At 36.2% G+C, this 21,002-nt stretch overlaps 1 protein-coding gene across 1 annotated transcript in view; it reads left to right on the top strand.

Annotated features, from left to right (window-relative positions):
- The window catches only part of LOC136243387 (26S proteasome regulatory subunit 7), a 40,680-nt gene that overhangs the window by 15,203 nt on the left and 4,475 nt on the right, over positions 1-21,002 (top strand). Inside the window, exon 5 of the mRNA XM_066034902.1 lies at positions 19,750-19,889. Within this exon, the coding sequence (XP_065890974.1) occupies positions 19,750-19,889 (140 nt within the window). The remainder of the gene's footprint in view (positions 1-19,749; positions 19,890-21,002) is intronic.

Below are 21,002 nucleotides of genomic sequence, written 5' to 3'. Positions count from 1 at the left end.
CAAGCCTGACAGCAAATTTGCAAGTTCAGTTATTTCATTCTGTTCCATTCCAGATTCCGGTTCCAGTTATTATAACTTTCCCATTTGACTATGAGCTAACATACACAATGCCATGTCAATGAAAAAATAGCTCTGTGGAGGGTGCATGGCTGTGATTATGTATAGGGACTGAAATATGGCTTCTAAATATAAAGTAACTTTTGTTTAGCTGGAGGTTATAATTGATAAAACTTATGTTCCATTAATAATCAGTAGTGGAAATGATGCTACTGGATTAGCCAGGATTTGAAAGACATGTATTTTTCTATGGCTGGTTTCAGTAATAGTATATTATTGGTCTTGTAGCCATCAAGCTAACTTAGACATGACATACACTGTAATATTTAAAAATGTTTATTTAGCTACACTTGTACGTTTAGCACCATTTTTATGTTTTCTGCTTCAACGTTTTAAGTGCTTAATGTGTTTTAAGTGTGTCTTGTAGTACAAACATTATTTGTACTTCCTGTAAGTAAAAGCCGACAGAGTGCTTGAAGGATATAGATGATTACTGCAGCAAGTGACCGAATGAAGAAACTATGCAACTAAACGTAATATATTACTGGGACCTACTTGACATAGTGACTATAATGAGGTAGTCTTTTTAACTGAGATAGCACTTAGTGATATTTCACTTTTTTTATCAACAACTAGCTGCTCCAATCAGTTGCTGGCAGTTACAATTCATTGTACAAAGCACATGTAAACATGGAGAATGTGATGTAAACATGGAGAATATGATGGCTTCATAAAATGCTGTCGCCTATTAGTTATCCAAGAGGTTTTTCATTACAATGTTATGGCTAAGTGTGGGCAGATCAAGGATGGATTAATAGTATACCTTTAAGAAGTTTTATTAAATTTGGTACTGACTTCATCTTCTGGTTGCTGCCTTTGTCATAGCTACTGTTACCAGAGACCAAGTGAGATTAGTAAACCATTGTTAATGAAAGCACTATTTTGCAAAACTCTCGGGGGAATTGAAATCAATAAATGGATTATTGAAGGCTACCAATTATTGTTATGAGTATATACGTAGGGAACTTGAGTATAGGTGAGTATTTTGAGGGACATACAGAAAGGCTACAGAGCTGTGTTGAGAAATATAACTGAAAGATGATAACAGTGATTATTATTATTAATAAAGGGAATGATAGCAAGAATGATTGTAGTATTTATATCCCAGTGAATACGACAATGAGAGTGCCACACTGGGTGATAAGTGAAGTGATTACAACTCTAGTCAAGTAATGTGTGGGAGCAAACCATGTCACATGAGTATAGAGGCAGAATGGTTTAGATGCATTTATTACATGTAACATTAGTAGCTTAGTGTGGCCATGATGCTACTTAAGTGGCTTTGTGGTGGAAGAATTAATTAGAATGTGTAGCTTAATGATGGCTTATTGACTTTTGATTCATGCTGTGATATTCCAGTATAATTTAGCAATATCTATATAGTTATTATCGTTGTACTGGGATATAACTATAACATATAAGCTAAGTTTATAAAATTAATAATAATTTATAATGCAGTGATAAAGAAATGTGATCAAGAATGATATGAGGATGTACTAATCAATGCTAGTTAGTCACCAGACGTCAGATTCATCAAGAGTGAATCCGGTAATGATGTTATTATCAAATGTGATGATGTCAAATGTGGGTCTAAAAATGAAATGACGTGCATTTACTTGATCTGATGGTATATTTCCATCCAGCTTATAAACAGTAGGACCAAAAGCCCATAGGTAGATTGATTTCTTATCTGTATCACCATGTTGAATGAAAAGCTGAGCAGACACTTGAGTAGGGCACTTGTGAATTCATTGAAATATGCCACATTCTTTCCTAGAGCAACATCCTCCTGGAGGAATTTTAGGCTCGACTCTATCTTTGCAATTTACGCAACCACTAAATGTTTCTAATTGTTTAACAGCAATAATGTCAGCATTGCAAATGCAATTAGAATTTTCCAACTTGAGGTGGTTGCTGAATTTCTTGTACAGGGCTTATGTCAGCTACTTCCCCAATACTTGAACCTTGTCTACAGAGTGTGAGATTCTTTGTCATGTTGAACTCTTGAAGCATAAAGTCAGTACGCTTGTAGGATTTTGAAACTACTAGGATATCTACTTTTTCTTCCCATAACGTGACAATGATTACACCAGAAGAATTTGCAACTACAACTTCCTGCTTAGTTTTGCCATTCTCTAGTTTAACAGGTTTACTGTTCAATATCACCTTCACAACAGTAGCGACTTTGGAGTATTCAGACATTTTGTGTACTTTTGCAAGAGTAACCAGTGTTGGTTGTGCATTGGTATCATTAGATAGGTCAAAGGTGTTTGTTGATGGCTTGATAATGGTTGTAAAGTTTTTAAGAGTACTTCCATTTCATGGCCTTGTCTAGATCATTTTATCTGGCAATTTTGTCCTTCTCAGTAAATGGCAACAGTCTTCTGTTGCTCAGCTTTGGAGCCAACGAAATGAATTCTACAGGAGCCATCACTCATTTCTCCATCAAAATATGGTGCTTTCTTTCCTTGGAGACAGGTTTTTAGGAACTCCATGAATGTTCACTGATTGAATTTCACTATCTCCAAGTTTGCAGTAGTGTGCTTTATTAACCTCATGAGTAGAATTGCTTGCCATAATGATGAGATGATGAATTATTAATCTAGTAAAGATGTAGATGGTTATATATATACAGGTAATGGTAAAGTAGTACAACATAAACCAACAATACAATGAAAGTAACTTTGGCTCCAATTTGAGCAAAAGCGAAATAGCTGGCAAATTGCTAGTTTGTGACGTCGATCTTAGTCCCATTGGCTTTCTCATTTTATAGCAGGCACAATATATATCATCTCGATTAGAACAGAAAATAAAAATGCAATGAAAACAACCTACCATAACTTTGGTTCCGATTTGCACAAAAGTGAAACCCTTGGTATAACTTGTGACAACGCATGGCATTATAGGCACTAACCTTTTATGACACTCTTTATAGTCTATAAATAAATTGATAAATGTAGAATAGGTAGTACGCATGTGTGGTAAAAAAATTATCATGCGCACGTGCTTGCCATAGTAGTCCACTGACCATGTGATATGTGAAGGTGCAATATGATTAGCCAAGAAGCTTCTAGTCTAGGGATTCACAAGAAGTGTGCTAGATCATGGATAAGTTAACAATAATTAAAATCTGGAAATCTTTAATTCTCACTTAAAAGCTTTTGAAATCTCATTCCTGGTTTTGGTCGAGTTTGTTGATCCCTCATCTGAATTAGTGGAGTATTGCTAGATGTATCACTACTATGGTTGAAAAGAATTTATTACTATCACTTCTGTACATCAAGACTTCATCAAGAAGCAAGGAAGGCCAAGACAAACAGCAAATATCACCATGACTTTTGAATAAAGCTCTTGCAGAACAATCCACATGTTTCATTTGTTAAACTCAGCCTGTGGCACCTTGTTTTTAACCTATGAATGAAGTGTGCAGCAGTTAAAGTAGTGAGCCGCGCAAGACAACTACAGTAACTGTCAGTGCCCCGAGGGTTAATTAATTAAGGGAGAGAGAGTGTGTTTGTGGTTACATACTACCATCACTTATTGGTATAAATTATACATTTATCAGAACTAAAAAATATATATATTAAATGGTCATACAAATGTTGTTTGCATTTGGTGAGCTCATATTCAGGAAGAGTGCTTTTAGCATTTAATCTTTTACGTCACTTCCTACATATGATCCTAGTGTGTCTCCCAAATTAATTCGAAAGCATCCTCATTTGTCCAGATGTCAGGTGTTCCCTCAGGGTGCATATCACACTGTACAGTTACACATGCAACACATCTTTTGTTGCTTCTACCCACGTTGTTATGACTGTGTACTGTTAGTTTGTAGAATATGAAAAGAAAACAAACGAGAAATAGTTCCATTTTCAGTTTGCTTTTGTTACATCATATCATACACTGTTTTGTAATGCTGAGATGATGCAATGAGTCTTTAAGTGTTGGTTGTCCCAGACATGTGATGTAACTAATGTTACCCACCTCAGCAAAAAGATTGTGGGTTTGTTATTGTGTCTGTTGCCAATCACATTTGTGTGAATTTATTCCAGTACTGCAGGTAGAGTACCTCAAGACCAGTCACTACAGTGGTAATGCAACACTTTGTAGTGCAGATGTTATCTACTCTCTGTCCATTGTTTACTTGCAAAAAATCAGATTGTCTTAATTAAATCACAAGATTTTGCAGCAAAATTCAATTAAATTGACACATGTTTTATTGCCAGTACCTTGGCTATGTTGGTAATTGTAGAATTGTGTTAGAAGACATCAGGCTCTATAAAGTAATATGACATTTTATTGTTGCTCAGTGTAACTGCCAAATTTTGGTATCCGTGCAGCAAAATCTCTTACCAGTTTATCACTAAGACGATAATATAAATTTTTTATCAAGCAGTATGTACTGCTAACACACTTTTTTCTATGATGCTGTTTACCCTATAGCTCAACAGCATGGTTCAGAGCAGTATGGCTTGATAAACTGTGCAACATGAACAGCTTGCATACCTTCTTGTCCAATCGAACTGAGCCAACCCACTCAATAATTATCCAGTAGGTGCATTAAAATTATAATCTCAAAGTTTGAAGAAGAAATCCAAGAAATTCAATGCCATTTGACACAAAGAGAAGTCACATGACTAGTTACAGTCATTATGATCACTGCTTGTTGTCATGTCAGCTGCTGTTTCATAATTTTGATTTGCTGCCTTGGTTTTCTAATAGGGAGAAGTAAATAAGCTTGAAGCACAAGAGCTTCTTCCATTTTCATATTTATTACAAGTGTAAGGAAAAAATGAGAAATTTACATTTGCCATAGAACCAAAAAGCAATGAAAACAGGGTGGTCATCTAGGTGTGCAACTATACTAGTGCACATTTAATTCCTACAGCCAAGACTAAAGTAGTAAAATAGGGATTAAATGTCCACTAGTAACTATAGCTACGGTTATACATGACCTTCCTTGCTTCATTGCATGCAAAGTGGGGCATTCCGCTTTGATTTCAGATATTTTCCACCCATTATACGGCATTACAAATAGCAGTATCTCTACATACATTGAATCCAGTCACACTATGGAAACTAAAGCGCTGAAGCCATGATGCATTACCAGTAATCAACACCTATTTGGTAGTGGAGAAAGAAGTGGGATACAAAGGAGGACAAGGTAAGTACATGATGTACACATTGTAGCTACTGCAGTTGGCAAAAGGTGCATCTCAGGCTGAAGTGACATCAAACAGTAAAGAAATCAAGCCCGTAGCCTTGTCCATAGTCGAGTTATGCTTCGCTGAAGGTATCATAAGTACAAAATTCAGTAAATAAAAAAAATTTAAATTTTGTAGAAACCTATTGAAAGGGTTTGGGATCATTCTGAAGACATTTAAGACATTTATGTCCCTAACCAATATTACCAAGCTGTTATGAGGGAAAAGTGATGTACGCATGGTGTATTTTGTGTTATAAATGTATATACTTGTTCAGGGCACAGCTGAAAAACAGCTTTGACTGATGCTGTCTCCCTATTGAATAAAATAACTATTTAATATATACATGCTTATATGAACTGGGTGCCGTACTGAGCCATGGACCATGATATCATGCCAATGTGAACACAGTGTATATCTGGAGTCTTGCAGTCAGTATGGAAAGAAATTTAAGATTAGGTCAACACATACGTATTAGCTGGGCCAGTTAACCAGCCTACATGTTATTTCATGGAAAGAGTTAAGTAGTGCCTCTCATCCAGTACACTTGCATACCTTTCCTCACTTTTGTCTTAATTTCATATTATCAGGATCATTGAGACATCTGCTAATTACTTGTTAAAGTTTTGTTTTAATACACTGTGTTACCAATCAATACATTAGCGCAATATCCTTTTTTAAACAACGGTATAAGCTGTTGACTGTGATATAGTGCTGAGTAATAGCTAAAAGATTATGAAAGTGGCTGCCATTGGCTTCTTTGCTCGTAACTTACTCTAATAGAACATTCAACGTTTTATATCAGTTATGGCATGTGCCCGTTGTATTTGATCTCACTGAGTACAATATTCTTTAAAGGTTTCTTAACACTGGAAAATAATTGAAGTTTATAGCCCAGTACCATGCTATACATTTCAAAGAAAATGGTTAGTTAGGTTTCTAATGGACGTGAGAAATGACATTGGTGGCTTCATCACTAAGTTAGCTAGCTAACTCAGAGTTTATATTTGGTTCATTTGCTAACCAATTTATCTGATTGACCTATGCCCTATCGTTCCCACATTTCACACATTTGTAGTGTTTCTTGAAAAAATGGGACTGTAAAACAGCAGGTCAATAGCCTGCATGTTTACTACTAAATGTGCGCAAGTTTTTTTCATTTACAGTATTGCTGAATGATGTAATTGGGGGGTGGGGGTGGGAGGAGAGAGTAAGGTATCAAAGTCCCCTGCAGAATGGTTTATAGAACCTGAATGAAGCAATGATGATTGCTCATTTCTATCATAATTTCTCTTCACAGGTGTGCGATAACATATCTTGATATTTCCTTTCGAGCTTATCTCGGTTATCTAACATACCAGTATCTAGATTTAGATAATTGAAACAAATACATATTTTAGTTAACCGCCAGTAATCTAACCAGTAAAGTGAGCATATTACAAGTTGAAGAGTATAAAGAAGCAATAAATGTTCATTTTAGCATTGTGCTCAAGTGGTAGGAGAGTTGGGGGTGTCTACACCATCAGGTACACAAATAATTTATGGAAGTTTACTATTATCGAGATAAATAAACCTATCATCCTTATCTCAGTAAGTCTTATGATATCTCAATAATCGGATATATCTAGATATTTACAAAGCTCTAACTATTATCAGTTCTAGCAAACAAAATTCATCTCTCCAATAGTGTAGTACAAAGGATTGCCCACTGATGAGTGTGGTGTAGTGCGGTCACCCTGAGTAGTGATAACTAATTTGCTACGTGACGTTCACATAGACACTTGACGTTACACAACTGCAGTGAAACATGTGGTGTTGACTAGTGTGTGGCTGGCTGTGGTAGTGATGTTATGATAGGTAAATAATTTAACATGATCTTATCAGTTAGGCAGGGTTAGTCCTAAAGTTATTAATTAGTTGCACTAATTTTCTGTTTAGATCATAATGTATCTGTAGTAACAAAATGACAAACAATATATTGTAACTAAATTGCATGTGATTGCCATGTGATCATCATTGAGAGCATAACTGTACACTACGGTCATCAGCCATAATGGCACCTCTTACTGTTCAACATTCTGCTAATGTATATTATGTTTAGTATACATGTGAAATGACAATATGTTAGTTTTCTCCCCAGAAACACTTTTTTAACTTAATATGGAAAACGCTTTTGTAGTTTTACAAATATGGGAAAGTTATTATAAGTGAAGCTTCCCCAGTGTGTTGACATCACATTGTCCTATGGGCCAGTGGTGCTAGGAGGCTGATTGAATTAAATGGCAGTGTTTTCACTATGGTCAGGGTTCATGCCAACTCACTCTCAACTCCTATACCACGCAGTGTGTGTGTGTGTATGTGTGTGTGTGTCTGCTGAACCCATTATCCTTAGTTGATGATATAACTGTTAATGTTCTCACTGCGGATTTCGCTATAGAAGCAGGAGAGTTAGAATGGACCAAGTCAGTTATAAGTTTTTCATCAGTAAATGTGACTAGAAAGCCATTTTATATATCAATGGGTATTTGCTAGGCTCATAGCTGCAGAGTCAATCATCTTGGAATCTGATCTTCTATGCAGTAGATGTCTCTTCCTGTAGACATGGTGTGTTCTTAAGAAATTCTTTTAATGAGATAACATATCTGATTGTGGCAATGACCACAACTGCATGGTTGATAGCTGTTACAATGTTGAACATTTCTGAGAATATTGTCATGCACTTTTAAGCTTGTAATGCAAATTTTTGACCATTTTAAGTAATTGTCAATATAATTCCAATTTTCTTATTCAATATTCTGGTTTAACAGCCTGTTGCATGTCCATTGGTCAAAGCTACAAAACACAGTTAACAAAGCTGATAAAAGTCACCTTACAAAATGAGAAGTCACCTTACGCAATGAGAGGTCACCTTACAAACTGAAAATATATGAAAATGACTTAAGTAAAGCTCTTATGTTATCTGTCAGTCCAATAGACCAGCTAGGAAGTGACATGGTAAACAGGTGTTGTACACATGCCTTAATATGGTCATATGATCATGATTGGTGAAAATATATCATGAATATTAATAGGCAACTGAAGCAGTAAAAAGCCAAGACAGACTTTTTATTAGCTGAGTCAACCTGACTTTGTTTCAGTAAATCTAATTTGTACGCTAGCCTGCATGGTTAAAGCATTAGTCCCCTGGACCTCAGTAAAGAGATTCATTGAGTGCACATGATAGAGTTACCATGGTAAACATGTTGTTCTGGTGATTGTTGAAATTTGTTAGAAAAGTTGATGTGTCTGTCTAAACGAGATTACTCCATGTCAGTTTCGTTATCTGGGAAAATGTTATTGCGTTAGTTAATAGTGTTAAATCAGGTGTGAGAGTGGGTGGTGGATTTTAAACATCTATATATATTTGTGTTTGTGTGTGTGTGTGTGTGTGTGTGTGTGTGTGTGTGTGTGTGTGTGTGTGTGTGTGTGTGTGTGTGTGTGTGTGTGTGTGTGTGTGTGTGTGTGTGTGTGTGTGTGTGTGTGTGTGTGTGTGTGTGTGAGTTTGTGTGTGAGTTTGTGTGTAGTTTGTCAAGTGTCTGTTTGTGTGTGCATTTAAAAGAACCTTTAACCCTTAAACGCGCATGAAACTTTTAAGGAATTAAGCCGTGAATGCGCACGTAACTTTTAAGGAATACGTGTTTAGACGAAGCAAACTTATATGGTGAGGCAAGATAGCCTTTCTAAACTCTATTAGCCTAAAACGAGATATCAATAGAAAGCTTATTCATTGGCCTACTTGGGGAAGGCTAAATAACCACTGTAACAACAAAGGCTTACTTGCTATAAAGCGAAGAAGAATAATGTCTCACTTTATCGCAACAGCACATTCTTTGTTTTCCCTGTCATATTGATTGTGGGTTTAATCACGTGAGCTATACAGTATATGACCTGATTCGCCATTGAATGGTAATTCGACTAATACTTGTTTGTAGCAATTCAGACCAACTGGCAAGGAGTTATGGATCATTTTCTAAAGGTATGTAGCACATTTTTACAGTTCTTTGTTAAGAATTATTTTCACGGCGAGTTTTAGTTCCTATACTTTGGTCGTAGGGTAAACCCCTAGGTATCATTTTAATGCTTATTACATCACGAGTAGTATGGCACAAATTACAAAGCCATACGATGAACGCTTCGAAAGTTACAGCACTTTGTTTATAGCCATGCGTAAAAGCCTATATATAGGCTTATGCATTTTTCAGGGGCACGCGTAATCTGCCTATATATAGGCTTATGCGCATTTAAGGGTTAAGTTGCTCCTAAATCTCTTCTATAGGAATACATTTACTGTATAGCGTAAGTTACCGATTATCATCATGAACTTTCGGAACTTAGTGCATTTTGCCAATATTCAAACTTTTTTCACTCCACTGCCTTCCAAATTTATTGAATTTTTGGGTTTTCGGTTTGTATGACGTTGTTTCTGTTGGGCATTAATGAACGTTAGGCAATGTAAGTAATCATTTATTGTCACCGCACATGTATTATCTACATTTCTCAGCATCAATTATCGGCACTTAGGTTACATTTGGGCCTGTTGATCCTACCAAGCATGAATGGTCATTTTGGTGTCCACTTAGGGTCATAGCCATGGCACCAAGAAGTCTAAAAATCCACTCACAATTTCCATATATGGGTATAATTACAGTACACTTACATTTTAAAAAGACTTGTTAACAAAATGTAATTCACGATACAGTAAGAAAAGCAGTTTTTGGCTAACATACTGTACATAGTGTGGTAAATAAAAATGGTTACAAGTAGGGTAAAACATACATGTTTTGGTAAACAAAGTAGTTACAAGTGGGATAGAATACAGTACGGACAAAACTACACTGGTACTTATACAACACAAAGTGAGGAAAAGCGTTCATCAATAATCACTTCATCAATACAATTCTCGTGTATCCACCTCTTACAAACACAACGGACCTATTCTTCTCCAAAGCCATCAAGCATCATCTTCATAGGATACATTCACAACAAACCACATCTTCATCTCTCACAATTCCATTTTCACCATCTTCATCTCTCACAACTCCAGTTGAAAGTTCCATAAATTCATCAGACTCTGACATGTTTTTCATTTCTGTATGGTCAGTATCCTGAAACTTTTGCGCATTACCACTCTTCTTCTTTCAGCAACAGTAGTAGCTGCAGTCTTCTTTTTTTGCTTTTCATCAGCCTTTTGTCTTGCTAACCTTTCTTTTTCCTTCTTCTTGTTTTCTCTGTCCTTTTTCTCTGTTCTATTTCTTGAGATTTCTTTACCTTCTTCTCTTCTTTTTCTTTTAGTAAAGCCAAGTCTTCTGTTCTTGTTAGCTAATTAGCACTCTTTGTCCTGTCATTTTTTTCAAACTGTTATTCTTCCTGACTGGAGTTTCAGGAACATATTGTATCAAACACTTCGAAATTCTTTCTGTTGTGTTTGGTGCTAAATTACTACTGCTACCAGACTGAGTAGTAGCAGCAGAATTTCTACTGCCACTAGCTATTCTATTTGAGGTAGGAGTTCCTCCAGTGGCATTAGTCTCACTACTAGTATGAGTAGTTGTATTCCAACTCTCACCTGATGAGTACCCATCAATAGGTACAGGAGATCTATGCTCTTCTGGAGAGCCTATTATCTTAGTACTTGTGATGACTTACTTGCATCTGGTGCACTATTATATCTGTTGTCTATGGCATTCATACGTGTCTGAGAAGTACAATCCCCTTCTGCAATGACAATTTTGCCTAGTATTCTGTGTTGTAGTGTGGACCTGGGTACTGCGTGCTCTTCTGCAGCTCTTTTCACACTCATTCATTTTTTAACAGCATCTATGGCTGCCTTCATTTGGCTATCAGTCCACTTCTTTCTTTTCGTTTTGTGAGGTGAGTGTAAAAGAGCAGGTGCCGACTGTGAACGGCGCAAGTGACATTTCCTCCTACCCTACGATCAGGTTTATGTATCGTCTATATAGCAAAAATAAAACAATGTAAACATAACTAGAAAACACTCTTTGCAGTTTAACATACATAGTGAAGGTTAAATCCGATGGATTCAGCATACATGAGGCAGCTCGGGTGATACCTAACTCAGTAACTGCTGTAAAATCCTGAATATTACTGTGACGATAATTCATGCACTTTTTGCCGATAATAGATGATGCCGATAATTCGTAACTTATGCTACATACCTATAACTTGTGTGAAATATATGCTTTTCTGTAATTTTATCAAGGCTTCGTGGCAAATGCTCTTATTTTTTTCTGTAGTTACAGAGCAGCTTATAACAACAGTACCCTATAAACAATATCTGCATTAAAAGTTAAAGTAAAAATTAAATGCTTTTATCAACCATATAACCTATATTTATTTTGCAAAGCCATACAAGTTATGAATTCTATAATTTGAGACCACTGTATTAGTAGGGAATGATGTACCAACTGGTAAATGAGGATAACTGTACAAATTTATTCCCAACCATTTTCTGCTTCAGAGATTTGATGTGTGCATGTAGTTATTGTAATGTAATGCTATACAGCAGAAGGCGTGCTGCGGTACTTGGAAATGTTTTGCTACCAATTTGTACATGATCGGGCTCTTAAGTGATTCTCTATACATCACTAATTGTGCCAAACATGCATGCTACGCTGATTGCATAGGTGGTTAATGATAACATTAAACATTTGTAGAGTATTTAATTGGTCTACTTAGAGGAATGATGTCTTTACAGGCATGTAATGTTTGATGCAAGCTGCAATGGGTTATGATCAATTCACACCATAAACGTGTTACTTCTATAATTAAAATATCCTTATAAATTGTTTGTGTAGTGGTTTTGTTAAATAGCAACATATCTGTGATATGAAACTCTTCCTTTCCTCACTTTCTTAACTTTCCTAAACAACCCACTTTATGTGATATTTGTCATTTTACTGTTATCACAATTAGTGTGGGTGTCATTGTACACAAGGCCAACCACTGGTGGGCTATGTTACCTCAGCAGAGGACACGAGATTATGGGCTTATCCTTTGATGTCCACCATTCACATAAGCTTGTTATCAGACATAATTGCTATTGAAATTGTTGTCGTTACTTGAAGGGATGCTGCAAGTGTTTGTCTGATAATTTACACATTCCAAAGATTTTAGTAAAGTCGTATGTGCCAGATCATCAGCCAGGTTGAGCCACTGTTCTACCAGTGAACATTAGAAGCCTGTGATGGAATTAATACTGTTTAGAACTGTTTGACCTGCTAACTGTTTCATAATTTGCCCAGATGGAGACCAGTCACATGTAAATGGATACAGTTGATGTCTACTTTATATCTTCATGTTACAAACATTTCTTGTTTGCTTTTATCAGAATTATATTTTTAGAATGTTTTTATGTGGTAACTGCATACAATGTTATTATTTAAATCTAGTTGTCCTCTTTGTGTTCGTGGTCTGCTCAATGGCTGACATGTGGTGGGTAGAAATACGCATCCACGCATTGCCCAAACAATTATTTTAATCATTTGTTGTTCAACTAATCGAAACTTAGCAACTACACTGAGCCTAATCTGTTAACCCAAACCCACAATTAAGCGCTTTGTGTTGCTCAATATAATAAGTCAAAGCGTGTCTTATCTTTGAACTGGTTGGGCATTAGCCAGTGCCACACTAAACTTGATGCCTTGCCGGGCATGTGTATAGAAATACTATATACTAACATACTGCACATGACTACTATCATACAGTATGATAGTACTGTATAGTAGGGACATCGAAGGTGTGGGCGTGGCCAGTGATATGATATAACCCAAAAACCTGCCTTGATTTTTCCTCACAAAAACATGACAGTATTGGTTGGGTAAAACCTGAAACATTTCCATCAAGTTGCTACAGAATTTTTTTTTTAATTATTCAATAGAATTTTCTACAGCCTGCCTGCCTGACGCTGCGTAGTGGAAAACTGGCTACAGCTATAGCCCTAGTTCTTTCGCAGAAACGTTTCTAGTTCGCTTAAGAAAAACCTTTGGTATATTGATAAACATACAATGCTTGCACTATTGTCTTACCTTTTAACCTACTTTACCATGGCCATCAGTCAAGGTTCTACTGCTGAGTGTTAATAAACTAAAGTAGGGCTTCCATCTACGGGTGTATATTACATCAAACTATTCGAATACACGTGGTCGTTGCACCAAACTATTTGAACACACGTGGCTCGCTGGTTTTCAAAGTTGGTAGTTGATATCGATCAGTGAGAGCAACTCGCGGTTAACTAGTAATGTTTAAGCGTTAATCGGATGGCTACAGGTTCGAGGCTGCCTAGGTCCAGTTATGGATTTTTCTCCTTTCTCCACTTTTTCAAACACACTTTCTGTAGCTGCCTAGGTCCAGTCATGGATTTTTTCTCCTTTCTCCACTTTTTTAAACACACTTTCTGTAACAACTTTAAACAGGTTGTAGGACCAGGTGTCCTACAGACCTTCAGCACTTGTGCTGTAAAAGCCTTAATAAATAAATTTTTAAAGTTTTTAAAAAGTAAGTCATTTAGTAACAATGTTAAAACCGAATCGGGTCATCCAGGTCCCGCTTTACAGATTATCCGGGTCTGACTCCACGTGGTAAATTAATTAGTGTAGCGATGTGAATGTGTAGTAACACGTCATAGCGAAGCCCTGTTTCTTTTGTGAGCCATGCCCACTTATGTAAATTACTGTCTGTAGACATATGGTAGCCACACCCATTCGTCAGTCTGTAGGTATGCACGAATCCACATCCATTATTGTCTGCAGGCTTATGTAGATCCACGCCCACTGATCAGTTGTTATTGTATGAGTCATGATCTAGTATAATAGCGCTGTGATTAACTCTTTTAAAATATTGTGACTGGTTTTGTGAAAAGCTGGCTATTTAGTGGTCATGAGCTTGCAAAAAGACTTCACAAACAAGTATAAGAAAAAATTAGGAATTTTAAATTAGAGTAGGGACAATGTATAGTGCTGCAATAAAAAGTACCGAAACAAGCTGGATCGGAGTAGAACATAATGTCCAAATACTGTAAAACAGTAAGAAGTGAGTATCCCTACTGTGCTACTCAATTTTCAGTACTTTTTATTGCAGCATTATACACTGTCCCTACTCTAATTTAAAATTCCTAATTTTTTCTTATACTTGTTGCTATTTAAACATAGCACTTTGCTACATTTGAATTGCTTTTTATGGACATGGTGGACATGAATAATGCTCTCTTAGCAGAAACTTCTTGCAGTTATTTATAAGTGCATGTTTAACAAGGTAGACTTATGACAAAATGACATCTTGGCAATACATATTCAAAACCAATTGTGCCTTCAGAGTGCTTCCAACAGCGAATTTAAAAAAATTAAATTTGTATTCACTTACAGACTGATGCCTTCTGATCTGAAGGTATCATATTATTGCTTGTACTGTATCATGGCAATCATGTGTAGGTTAATTGATTGCAAAGATGCTTCTCATACAATTCTTTAGTTGTAATGCTATATATCAGGTGGAACAGCTGGGAATGAAGCAGAATGGTTACTTCAGTAATTGATGTGGAGCATATTCACTCACTCAGTTAATTTATAACATGTCTGGCATCATTCTTTCCTTATGTCCAGTGTACACTAGTTCACCAGTAGTGAATTATGTTAAATAATCAAATATGAGGAAGAATATTTACATTCGAGTACTTCATTCCCAGCTGTTCCACCTGATATATAGCATTACAACTAAAGAATTGTATGAGAAGCATCTAACAAGGGAGGTCACATCTACAGCTACAGTTATACTATTTGACATTTAATCCCTACTTCAGGGCTATACTATTGATAGGTATAAATGAGTGAAGTAGGAATCGAAATGTGCACTAGTATAGCTGCAGTTGTAGACGATCTTCCTGCTCAAATGTACTTTTCCCTATAGTACTTACTATGTTGATTGAAAGCAAACAATGTTGTTATAAAGATTTGTAACTAGGGGAAGATCTGGTAAGGGTTTTTTAAGGAAATAATGAAGGATTTTGTCTTGAAGACCTTAAGGTTGCCCAAAGCTCTCACTCTTAATGGTGGCAAAATTTTTAAAAAATATTTATAGTTCAGACTGCCTACTCATCACAAGTCAATTGACAGATGTAGCTGTTCCAATGAGAAATCATGGTGCATATTAATTGGAAACACACAGCATAACATCATGAAGGAGCAACAGTCCAACTCAGAGGAAGAATGGTATCTATTACAGTTAGTTTGATAGTAAAGTGCAGCTTTCACCATGACATCTGACGTGCATGCCTACAATATAACTGTGCATGATATCCTTCAATGCTTATTGAGGATTGGTGTCATTTTAGCTAGCAATTATCATTCTTCTCCGAAAGTAAAGATTAAGATTAAATGTTTTTACCAAAGAACATCCAGCATTATCTTTAAAGTTCACAAGTGTTTTTCTCTTGCTCCTACTGACTTCCAGTAAATATGAAACAATTCCTTATGAGTAGCATTATGTGATTGGAGTTGCTCTTCGTGCATTCTCAAAATGACTTTTTAAAAATATTATTCCAATAAATGTACAATTTCCTAAGAAATAATGTACCTTACATGACCAGCATGAGTTCTTTGATTTGGAAAACATTTTTCTGGAGTTATCTACGGTAAACTTATGCTTGTTGACTAGCAGTCCAGTTACTATTAGTATATGTTCATTGTACAAGTATCAGCAAACCTCTCAATCCAATTACTTTGTACATCTGTTCTACATGGGATAATGTCACCACATCAGACATATTAAGTGTTCCTAGAAGTGTGGCTGGTTTGTCTTGTCTGCAGTTCTAACATTATTGCTTCATATGTGGTGCACACACCTGCATGGTGTATTGAAGTGTTGGACGCCACAAGATGTGGCTAGTCATAACTCCCTGATGAAATTGTACGCTTACTCTCTGAATATTCAAAATTTTATTTTGTGACTTGCGTGTGGTTACATAAACAGTTTATTACTGGACGCTTTATGAGATACTATCATTGTTGTTTGTTTTGTGTCATTTGTTAATTTAATATACTGCACATTTTCAAATAGTTGCTGGGGGCATTGTTTTCCCTACAAATACTGTTCTGTTTGTGTATCCGCTACCCAACACAGTGTAACTATGTTGTTTTTAACTTCTATCAAGCTACGTAATAAGTCATGTACAGTAATATCCCATAAGATAAAATACTTATATAGATATTCTACTGAGTACTAGTTACAAATCGGCAAGGTATGACTATCAATGATGTAATATTTATAAGTAGTTTTTATGCATGTATACACCTTGAGTTCCATTTGCCAAAGAGTTTGTATTCAGGGACTATATGCAGTATGTACATGCACTCATGGATGTATGTAAAGAGATGGATTGAAGTTTACCTCAACCAATTTTATTTATTGTTTATCTGATTTTGAATTGTATTGCTTTTTAATTGTAGTAGGCTGTTAATAATTTAGCTTCAAACAATGTTTATCAAAGCAAAGAAATAGTAGAAAGCATGTTTATCTAGAATTTATAAAGTTCAGCCTGTGATGTGTGTTTACCAAGATACGGGCCATATGTAATGGGATGTAATAGTTGAACTCATGAATATATTGAACATGTTTTATTTATGGTGATGTGCCACTTCAAATGGACACATTCCCACCATAAGGAAATTACATTGATGTTCAGTGTGTAGACAGAAGCCTTATCAGTGCTTGTGGTAGCCAATCTCATTGGTGCAATAGTCTGTGTACCCCATGTAAACCCATCATATGAGATGTTATGTCATCTCGTTTCTCGTTTCCCAGCACTGCCCCTCAGGTCAGAGTTTGTCTTGTGGAATGGTTTGTCTTTAAATGGTGTTCATCATACATTGTGTGTGCACCTTGTGCATGCAATATGTACAGTATCAAGTTTAATTACCAAGCTAATTCAATTGTTGCCACAATTTTCAGCTTGCTAGCTGATGCTTGTTGGTAACTATGGAAGCATCTGACCACTGATGTTCACAGCTTGTTTATTAAGCTTGCCAAAACCAACATTAATTTCTTTTGTGAGAGATGAATCTGTTAATATTATGCGCTGTCACATAATCGAAGAGCTGACACGTGTTAAAGTTAATTGTGTTGCCTCAGAACACACACACACTACCCACTTAAAGGATTGCTTGGGATACATATCTGACATAACATATACTATGTCTGATGTGACATGCACTGAATTGTGATAGAAACTATATTATTGCCAATACTTAGTAATGGTCATTAACTCATTTTACATCAAATTACATACTTATTTTGTATAAAAAGTCAAATGCAATTATGATGTGTTTTTGAGTAGCTATATATCACTTGTGTCAATTAACTATTTTAAGTTCATTTCATAGCCATACAACTGTAAAAAAATATTGAGAGGTAATACCAGAAAAGGCTGGCTGCTCTCAAATTATTTCCTGCAGAGTTACAAAACAGGTCTGTAGTCAGGATTGTGTTGGCTGGCAGTGTTTCCAATTGAATCATACGCTGGAAGTATTTTTTGCTGACTGTTGGTAATATTTTGTGAGTCACAACCAAGCAGCTTTTTTATCTCATTGAAAGTTGTCAAGGAGTGGTTAAGATTGGCCACAAGCCATACCAAGACAGGCACGTCCTGGCAGTAAAAGAGAAAATCCAAGTCTGCATAATTTGTTGGAGTAATGAGTGATTCATGATGCAAAGAAAATTTCTATTGCACAGTTTTTGATGTCTGCATGCAACTAGTGGAATAACATTTTGTTGGTTTGTTTACTGGGCACTAAGTTTGATGTATATGACTTGCCAGTACAAACATGTGTACACACAGTGTTACTTCATTTATTAGCCCAATCTGCATGCCTGGCCACACAGCATCCACTGAAATTTCTTAATTTCTTCTTGCAATGTAACCCAGCATAGCTAACACTTTCAATTTTCATATAGGTATGCAATTAATCAGATTTGATAAAATTTAGAAGGCTTTTATAATTAGATTATTAATTTCTTTAACTTGATTGTGTGTTGTTGATAGGTACAAGTTTACCAGACAGAGTAGTATAGTTCATGTCAACAGTGTTTTGAAGTATATGACCAATGCCATTCAGTAATTTGTGCTTAAATTATTGTAAAAATATCCAGATACTTATACTAGGTGTTTGTGCTTGAGAGCTCTTGATAATGATTTGCTAGAATTTTGTGTGCTGAACCTACCTTATAAAAAACTGTTGATATTTTACTGAGATTTGTGCAATGTGAATCTTTTTACATTGGCAATATGTAATTACTCCATTTTATATCTATATCCTTTTGTTAATTTTATAGATTTTTGCATTAATTACCTTATTGTGGGAATGCTTCCATGGTAACCATAGTACATCATATATGTACTGTGGCCACTGATTGGCTGAGTTCATTGATGACATGGTTAACCTCATACGAAGCCATACATTTTCATAACTGCTGTTTGATCTTTACATTTATTACATCAAACTGCTTGCTTAGAAACATGATATAATCTTAGTTGTACATATCTAGTAACTTGATAGTTAGAGTGGGAATAAGAAACGTCAGCATGGTGCAGTGGTACATTAAATATGCTAATAGAGGTAGTGAAATGATGTTAACTACGAGAACCACAAGTGAATGAGCTCACAGATATGTTTAGAATATTATTTGACTACATTTTTTTGGCCAGGACTATGCAATATAAAATAGTGGCATCTTGGACCTTTGGTTTCTCTTATTAGATGTTTGTAAATCCTGGACAGACATAATCAGGTTTATATTACTGTGTCTCTAGTTTTGATAGCGAAAAAAATGGATTAGTGATCATATCTGATTACTCAATTGGTAAATGATTTTTTGGTTTATACAGTTGATGAAAGTTGTCCTGAGACATTAGAAGCCCTACTAGCCAGCGAGACTCAGATGTGTCATTCAATCAAAGCAAACTATTGAGTAATACTTGTAAACATCTCTTCTATGGTTGCAAAACATTCTCGTGATTTTTTAAGCAAAGGAAAAAAATGCATTTTTGTGTTTAGTCAGGTGTCTATAAAACTGTTTGATCAATATAATTTATCCAGCTTCCCTTGTAACCTAACTCAATTAAGCTGATTCCAATCCTTTAGCATTTGAGGATTGTTCTGTAACATAGTATAGCCAATGCTGAGTATTGGAAATTTTTCATAGTTCAGCTACAACGTTGTTTACATGGTGTGCTATTCAATGTCGTATTAAGTTGTGTGGTTTCTGACAATATTCCCTTGTGCCTTGTTGGTATGTGCTTTGTTGGTCTCATACCTGTTGGCATGGCATGGTGGGTAATGATGACACATATTTGACTTGTTGTTGTGGTTACTCCCTGTAGGTGGCTCGCTGCACAAAGATCATCAACCCTGAAAGTGATGATCCGAAATACATCATCAACGTCAAGCAGTTTGCCAAGTTTGTGGTCAACCTCCACAAGAACCTTGCACCGACTGATGTAGAGGAGGGCATGAGAGTTGGGTAAGGCCTTTGTGTAAATGTGTTGTGGTTACATAACCCTATTCATCTGTTGGATTAATCCTGTGTATAATGGGTACTCAGTTTGGGGGATGGTGAGATCTTTGTCTAGCACTACAAGAGTTCAGTTGCTGTGGTCCATGTAGGACTCTCTGTACTTACACCGCTAATAGTAGCTTTAGTATACTGTTACCATGAGAACCTGTAATGATAATCATCTGTTTCATTGACTGACTTGCTGGGCTGTCTTTGGTACATATGAATATCAGAAATTAGTAAGACGAGCTGCCAACAAATAAACTGGTTAACAGTTTACGTGTGTATGGGATGGGCCTAAGTGTTGCTGGCCTTTGGATCATGTTACAGTTGGTGTTTGCTCTATCTTTGCTCTTGTGTCCTGTGTCGGTTTGACAAATTTGAGGTAGACACTACATGTGTTTGTAACACCAGTGTGGTCCCCTTAGTGACAGCTGTTTGGTCAACAATTTGCTTGGATAAACCAACTATCAATAAAATTGGTGGTAGAAAATGGACGCCATTCACGTCACATTGTTTCATAATTTTCGATTCGATTACACAGTAAGTGGGCAATGAATCTCAGCGTAGGTTGGGTGATCTTCCTTTTGTCTCGTGTTCTCAAGAGAACTCTTGGAGCTGCAATGTAATCAGTACCAATCAATCTACTTTGTTAACTTCATTTTGTATACTGTTTTAAAGTTTGACCAAAAGTATGTACATGCATGCATGTGCCATGTGCATGCATATATGTGCACATGCCTGTGAACTGAGTGAATGAACCCATGTGTGCACACATGTATAGAGATCGTGCATTGCAGCACACAACTGCACTGCCTAAATGTGCATGTTTAATTCACATGTGTACTTTACACGACTGCCTGTTCTCTCTTTCTTTCACTAATGTCATAAAATATACACATGGATTGCGTCATGCTGCTGTTGCTGCCATATGTTACAAAGAACCAACAAGACTGTGGGACTGTTATGACGGTCTGAGGCAGTCCTAAGTCCAGCTTGTATTCCAAGTGGTAATTTGTTCATTAACCTGTAGCTGACTATTGTGGTCACTCGCTGAAAAGGAAAGCAGAAATCTAATGC

This window comes from Dysidea avara, chromosome 13, assembly GCF_963678975.1.
Source record: "Dysidea avara chromosome 13, odDysAvar1.4, whole genome shotgun sequence".
NCBI classification, from domain to species: Eukaryota; Metazoa; Porifera; class Demospongiae; order Dictyoceratida; family Dysideidae; genus Dysidea; species Dysidea avara.
The sequence above is the reverse complement of the archived record's forward strand: the minus strand, read 5'-3'. Positions and strand labels throughout refer to the sequence as shown.